The sequence below is a fragment of the Solanum pennellii genome, chromosome 1 (genome assembly GCF_001406875.1).
Source record: "Solanum pennellii chromosome 1, SPENNV200".
NCBI lineage: Eukaryota > Viridiplantae > Streptophyta > Magnoliopsida > Solanales > Solanaceae > Solanum > Solanum pennellii.
The window spans coordinates 77,269,174-77,276,608 of record NC_028637.1 but is presented as its reverse complement, the minus strand read 5'-3'; the positions used below and the strand labels follow the sequence as shown (position 1 = coordinate 77,276,608).

Sequence of the window (7,435 nt, the reverse complement as noted above, 5' to 3'; positions counted from 1 at the left end):
GTCTATTTTCTTAGTAGTGATTATTTCATTTTATTATTATTTTTAGTTTTTTCTCTTTCTTTTCGTTTTGTTATTTTATTTCATTTAGAGTCTATCTAAGTCCTAGGTACTTCTGTTTTTTTTTTGTTTGTTTGTTTGTTTTATTCAAATCATTGTTTAAAATATTTGAAAATGAATGAAAAAGATTTGCTTTCGGTCACCTTATGTGCATATGTCATGCAAAAAAAAATAAAAAAATAAAAATAAATACATATATAAATAAATAAAATAATAAAAAAATTAATTAATATCTTTCTCGAACTACGCAAGATCTGATTCATGGGCCAAACATGATACGTTTATTTTCTTTTCTTTTTTCTTTCTTCTTTATCTTAAAAAATGATAATCATAATGATAATAAATAAAGAAATAAATAATTAAGTAAATAAATAATAATAATAATAAAATATTAAAAAACTAATGAAGAGAAGAATGCCTAGGTAAGCCGGGATGAAACATGAGGTCCTCCATATTAGAAGTATGTATGTGGATACAATGTGCATAATTTCTTAACACTAATCGGTTTGTTACTCTATTCAGAGAGAGAGAGAGAGAGAGAGAGAGAAAGAGAGAGAAATAAAGAGAGACATACTAGCTTAAAGGTGGTTGGTTTGTGGTTAAACTGGCATCACATCCTTACAACACAAGATCGAAAGGGAAACAGAAAATGGCCCCCAAAGACGGAAATGAATCGGACAATGATGAGGAGATCCAAAACCATATGACTTCACAAGAAACAGGGACAACAGAAGAGATAAGGGTGTTGAGACAACAAATGGCAGAGATGTATGAGGCTTGGATGAGTGGACAACCTCCACCGTCTTCAATCCGAGACTATTTTAATACAAATATGTCTCACCCTATCCAGGTGTCGACAAGCGATCCGATATATCCCCCTGGATTCAGCCCCTATGCTAACACATTCAATGTCGCTAGAACTTCCATGGTGCGCCCTTCGAATACGCCTGTGATAAGTAATCCACTCTTTGTGTCAACTGCCCCGACTAACAGCATCCCGCAGCCAACGATGGTGCCCAAATCCAACAGCGATCCTCCGCCCAAAGTTCGGCGTGATCAGATTTACACTCTTGAAGAGGCCATTAAAATTCCAAGCTCTCATCCCCACATTCATCAATATAGTTCCCCTGTCGAAATTGAGAGGATGGCCAAGAATGAGGAACATGAAGAAATGACTAAGAAAATGAAGAGTTTGGAACAGAGTATAAAAGATATGCAAGGACTAGGAGGCCACAAAGGTATCTCGTTCAGTGACTTGTGTATGTTTCCTCACGTCCATTTGCCTGCTGGTTTTAAGACTCCAAAGTTTGAAAAATATGATGGTCACGGAGTCCCCATAGCTCATCTAAAGAGATATTGCAACCAATTGAGGGGTGCAGAGGCAAAGAAGAGTTACTTATGGCCTATTTTGGGGAAAGCTTAGTAGGGATTGCATCTGAATGGTTCATAGATCAGGATATCACCAACTGGCACACATGGGAGGATTTGGCTCGATGTTTTGTACAGCGATTCCAATATAATATTGACATTGTTCCAGATCGCTCCTCGTTAGCCAACATGAGGAAAAAGACCACGGAAAATTTTCGTTAATATGCTATCAGATGGAGGGAACAAGCTGCTAGGGTTAAACCACCGATGAAGGAGTCAGAGATGATTGACGTTTTTCTCCAGGCGCAAGAACCTGATTACTTTCACTATCTGCTTTCTGCCGTTGGGAAGACATTCGCTGAAGTTATTAAGGTAGGGGAAATGGTGGAAAATAGCATCAAGTCTGGAAAGATTGTAAGTCAAGCTGCCTTAAAAGCCACAACACAAGTGCTTCAAAACGGTTCTGGAAATATTGGAGGGAAGAAGAGAAGGGAGGATGTGGCCGCTATTGTATCAGCGCCTAGGACTCATGTCGAAGGTAATTCCCCACAACACTATTTTCCTTCCCAAGCTCCACAATATTCTGTCCCATACACTCCATATCATGTTTTTAATGCACAACCAATTGCACCCCCTTCTTATCCACAATGGCGTGCACCAACTCCACAAAATCATCCACCACCCCCACAAGTTCATCAAAATACTGCTAGAATTCCTTTCCGTCCTAGACCACAATACAAAAAGGGAAATGGCGTTAAAGATGAGTTCACTCCTATTGAGGAGTCGTATGCTAGCTTGTTCAAAAAATTAAGGACGTTGAATGTTTTGAGTTCTATTAAGAGAAAGATGTCGAATCCTCCCCCGAGAAATTTGGATTATTCTCAACATTGTGCATATTGTTCTAATGCCCCAGGGCACAACATAGAGAGATGTTGGTATTTGAAAAGGGCCATTCAGGATTTGATCGATTCTAATTGAATTATAGTTGAAAGTCCGAGTGGACCCAACATTAATCAAAATCCATTGCTGAGGCATACTGAAACAAACATGCTAGAAATGATGAAGGGTCATGAAGAGTTTGCATCTCCGTATAAGCCAATCCTTAGGGTTGGAACTGGCATTGAGAAGTCAGCAAATGTTGTTGATTTAACAAAAATGATGCCTTTAGGGGTGGAAAGTGTGTTACAAAAGTTGAGTCCATCAAACACACCCATATTAACTGTGAAAGGAGCCCTTGAAGATGTTTGGGCAAGTCCGAGTAAGGCAAAGTCGTTTGTTCCATAATGGCCAAATAAGCCTATCTTGATCGTACAAGGGGCCCATATTCCTCCTGTGATTATCAGGCCAGTATTCCAGCTCCCAATGACTAACCCCAAAGTTGTTCCCTGGAATTATGAGCCTACTGTCGTGACATACAAGGGAAAAGAAATTGATGAAGAAATAGATGAAGTGGGAGGAATAACCCGTTCAGGAAGATGTTATGTCCCGATGGAATAAAGGAAAACTAAAAATGACCAAACACAAATAAAGAGTTCGGTCACTGCAGGAGAGGCAGAGGAATTCCTAAGGAAGATGAAGCTATCAGACTACTTCGCGGTGGAACAATTAAGAAAAACTCCAGCCCAAATCTCTTTGTTGTCTTTTCTAATACATTATGATGAACATCGTAAGGCTGTAATGAAAATTTTGAATGAAGCACATGTTCCTAGTAAAGTTACAGTGAGTCAGTTAGAGAAGATTGCTGGGAGAATATTTGAGGTAAACCGCATCACCTTTTCAGATGATGAACTACCCAAAGAAGGTACAGGACATAACAAAGGCCTACATATCACTGTAAAGTGTGAGCTTTCATATGTCACTCAAGATCTAATTGATGGAGGATCTGGAGCAAATATTTGTCCTTTATCAACTCTACAGAAATTGAATGTTAGTGCTGAAAGGGTCCAACCCAACAATGTATGTGTTAGAGCTTTTGATGGGTCAAAAACAGATGTCATTAGTGAGATAAAGCTCGTACTAACCATAGGGCCTGTGGATTTCACTGTGAATTTTCAAGTGTTGGATATCAACGCGTCCTACAATCTATTGTTGGGGAGGCCATGGGTGCATAAGGCTGGAGCAGTCCCCTCAACGTTGCATCAAATGATTAAGTTTGAATACGACCGACAAGAAGTGATTGTTCATGGTGAGGAGGATTTGTCAATCTACAAAGAATCTTCCTCCCCTTTTATCAAGGAGGATAATGAGAATGAGGCACTGGTTTATCAAGCTTTCGAGGTAGTGGTTATTGAGCATGTCACCGAGGGGAGTGTCATTCAAAACCAAATATGCCCATCGCGTCTGTAATGGTGGTGAATGAATTGCTGAAACATGGGTTTGAGCCGGGTAAAGGCTTAGGAATCTGCTTGCAAGGGAGAGCTTATCCATTGAGTCTACGAAAGAGCATCGGTACTTTTGGATTAGGCTACCAACCTAGAATCGAGGAGAAAGTGAAGGCAAATAAGAAGAAGAGAAATGTATGGTCACTTACCAAGCCTATACAACCAATCTACAAATCTTTCATCAAAGCCCGCGCAACAGAATCTTATCAATCATCTTTTCCATAGCCAGTGATGAAAGTAAGCGAAGAAATGGTCAACTATTTTCAAGATTTATTTGTCGAGGTTGACATGGTGGAACTCGGAGAAGGCACTAGCGACAGAGATGTGCAATTCATTGGTCCTGATGTCAAGCTAAACAATTGGGAGGCCACCCCTCTCCCTGTTAAAGACAAGTCTTAGTAGTCTGTCTTGTTTTTTCTTTTGTCGTCCGATTCATTCAAGGATTGTAATTCAGATTTTATCTTGTCATTTTATTTCGAACTCTCTATTTCCCTTTTCAATAGGATGTAATTGCATCTTTATTTCAGTCTAATATATTTGTTCGTTTTCTTTTATACAGTTCTTTCTATGCCGATTCTAGTGATATGACATGCATGCAGATTTTTTCGCCAGATCTTATTATCCAATCTAATCTTCGACCTAATATTGAAATAATAAGTCAAGAAATCGAATATGATGAAGACAGAGTATTTGAAGAAGTAAGGAGGGATTTCAATCATTTTGAAAATAAGTCAAATCCAAACATGAGTGAAACTGAGACGATAAATTTGGGGGATCAGGAAATTATTAAGGACTAAGATAAGTGTACATGTTCGACATCAAAAAGACGATATAATCCTGGCCCTGTTTCATTACAAAGATGTTTTTGCGTCATCTTATGATGACATGCCTGGATTAAGCACTGACATGGTTGTTCACAAGTTGCCAATTGATCCTAATTTTCCTCCGATAAAGCAGAAGTTGAGAAAACTCAAAACCGACATGAGTGTAATAATTAAAGAGGAGATCACAAAACAACTTGAGGCCAAAGTCATTCAAGTCGCTCAATATCCTTCTTGGTTAGCCAATATCGTACCTGTCCCTAAGAAAGACGGCAAAGTTCGAATGTGTGTTGATTATCGTGATTTGAATAAGTCAAGTCCAAAATATTATTTTCCTTAGCCTAACATCCATATTTTATTGGATAATTGTGCTAAACATGACGTTGCATCTTTTGTGGATTGTTATGCGGGCTACCATCAGATTATTATGGATGATGAAGATGCAGAAAAAACATCTTTTTATCACTCCATGGGGTGCATATTGTTATCGTGTTATGCCTTTTGGATTAAAAAATGCAGGGGCAACTTATATGAGAGCAATGAAAACCATGTTTCACGATATAATGCATAGAGAAATCGAAGTTTATGTGGATGATATTATCATTAAATCTAAAAAAAACAGTCAAATCATGTGAAAGACTTAAGGAGATTCTTCGAAAGGCTCCGCAGGTATAATCTCAAGCTTAATCCTGCAAAATGTGTATTTGGAGTACCATCGGGAAAGCTTTTGGGGTTTATAGTCAGTCCAAGAGGTATCGAGTTGGATCCTTCAAAAATAAAAGCAATTCAAGAATTGCCACCTCCAAAGAACAAAATTGAGGTTATGAGCCTTCTAGGAAGGTTAAACTACATCAGCAGATTCATTGCTCAACTCACAACAACTTGTGAGCCTATCTTTAAGTTGTTGAAAAAGAATGCCACAGTCGAGTGGACCGAAGAATGTCGAGAAGCTTTTGAAAGAATTAAGAATTACCTATCGAATCCCCCTGTGTTGGTTCCTCCCGAGCCGGAAGCCTTTGATATTGTATATGTCAGTACTGGATAATTCTTTTGGTTGTGTACTCGGTCAGCATGATGACACTGGGAAGAAAGAGCGGGCCATTTACTACCTCAGCAAGAAGTTTACCATTTACGAAGCGAAGTACACCCTTCTTGAAAGAACGTGTTGTGCCCTAACTTGGGTAGCACAGAAGTTGAAACATTATCTTTCATCTTACACTACTTATCTCATCTCTCGTATGGATCCGTTGAAATATATTTTTCAAAAGCCCATGCCCACAGGCAGGCTTGCAAAATGGCAAATATTGCTCACACAGTTTGACATTATCTATATAACGCGGACCACAATGAAAGCTCAAGCATTAGCAGATCATTTGGCAGAGAACCCTATTGATGAAGAATATGAACCACTTAAAACCTATTTTCCAGATGAAGAGATATCGTGTATCGATGAAGTTATTCACGATAACGATCAAGGTTGGAAGTTATTCTTTGATGGTGCCTCTAACAAGAAAGGAGTTGGAATAGGAGCTGTTCTTATGTCTGAATCAGGGGAATATTACCCTATATCAGCCCAACTTAGATTCTATTGTACTAATAATATGTCTGAGTATGAAGCGTGCATTTTGGGTCTGAGATTAGCTGTTGACATGGGCATCCAAGAATTGTTAGTGTTAGGAGACTCAGACTTACTAGTTCATCAAATTCAAGGAGAATGGGAAACTCGAGACCCAAAGCTCATACCATATCAACATTGTTTACAAGGTCTTTGTCAACTATTCATGTCGATAAATTTTAGACACATTCCCAGAGTGCACAATGAGATCGCAGATGCATTGGCCACTTTATCTTCGATGCTCCAACACCCTAATGACGCCCATATCGACCCTTTATACATACAAATTCGTGATCAACATGCCTATTGCAACATGATTGAGGAGGAATTTGATGGTAAGCCTTGGTTTGATGATATCAAAACATATCTTCAGTCTGGAGAATGTCCGTCAGATGTAACTACTAATCAAAAAAGGAATATTCGACGACTAGCTAGGGGTTTTTCTTAAGCGGAGGCATATTTTACAAGAAGACACCCGATTTAGGTCTTCTAAGGTGTGTAAATGCTCAAGAGGCTTCCACAATCATGATTGAAGTACACTCAGGAGTTTGTGCACCCCATATGAATGGATATGTTCTAGCTAAGAAGATACTTCGAGCAGGATATTATTGGCTCACCATGGAGCGGGATTCCATACGATTTGTTCGTAAATGTCATGAATGTCACATACATAGTGATTTGATACATTCTCCCCCATCTGAGTTGCATGCAATGTCCGCTCCATGGCCTTTCGTGGCATGGGGAATGGATGTGATTGGACCGATAGAACCAAAAGCATCGAATGGTCACAGGTTCATCTTGGTGGTTATTGATTATTTTACAAAGTGGGTGGAAGCAGTAACATTCAAGTCACTGACCAAGAAGGTCGTGGTGGATTTCATCCATTTCAACATCATCTGTCGGTTTGGTATTCCAAAGGTGATTATAACTGACAACGCCGCAAATCCCAACAGCCGCTTAATGCAAGAGGTATGCTACCAATTTAAGATTGAGCATCGAAATTCGACTCTGTATCGCCCAAAGGCAAACTGGGCTGTAGAAGCTACTAACAAAAATATAAAAAAGATACTTCGTAAGATGGTGCAAAGTTCTCAACAATGGCATGAAAAGTTGCCTTTTGCTTTGTTGGGTTATCGCACTACAGTCCGTACGTCAGTGGGCGCTACCCCATATTCACTGGTATACGGGACTGA

The 7,435-nt window shown here is 39.2% G+C and overlaps 3 protein-coding genes across 3 annotated transcripts in view; all 3 read left to right on the top strand.

Annotated features, from left to right (window-relative positions):
• The first annotated feature begins 706 nt into the window (after window positions 1-706).
• On the top strand, window positions 707-1,480 carry LOC114075543. The gene has a single exon (XM_027913905.1). It carries the CDS (start codon window positions 707-709, stop codon window positions 1,478-1,480), a length of 774 nt encoding a protein of 257 aa, XP_027769706.1.
• Window positions 1,481-4,691: 3,211 nt separating this feature from the next.
• Window positions 4,692-6,690, top strand: LOC107023431. Its single transcript, XM_015224127.1, has 3 exons — window positions 4,692-4,904; window positions 5,250-5,651; window positions 5,698-6,690. Exons 1-3 carry the CDS (start codon window positions 4,692-4,694, stop codon window positions 6,688-6,690), a joined length of 1,608 nt encoding a protein of 535 aa, XP_015079613.1.
• Window positions 6,691-6,767: 77 nt separating this feature from the next.
• The window catches only part of LOC107023421, a 19,928-nt gene continuing 19,260 nt past the window's right edge, over window positions 6,768-7,435 (top strand). The window contains exon 1 of the mRNA XM_015224116.1: window positions 6,768-7,421. Coding sequence (XP_015079602.1) covers window positions 6,768-7,421 — 654 coding nt within the window. The remainder of the gene's footprint in view (window positions 7,422-7,435) is intronic.

What these genes read in the sequence shown, in the direction of transcription:
- LOC107023431 (XM_015224127.1), top strand. Translation starts at nt 4,692, where the DNA reads ATGCCTGGATTAAGCACTGACATGGTTGTTCACAAGTTGCCAATTGAT. An exon ending in TCCCTAAGAAAGACGGCAAA is followed by an intron (nt 4,905 to 5,249) that starts GTTCGAATGTGT and finishes TAAAAAAAACAG; the next exon opens with TCAAATCATGTGAAAGACTT. An exon ending in AGCCGGAAGCCTTTGATATT is followed by an intron (nt 5,652 to 5,697) that starts GTATATGTCAGT and finishes GTACTCGGTCAG; the next exon opens with CATGATGACACTGGGAAGAA.
- LOC114075543 (XM_027913905.1), top strand. Translation starts at nt 707, where the DNA reads ATGGCCCCCAAAGACGGAAATGAATCGGACAATGATGAGGAGATCCAA.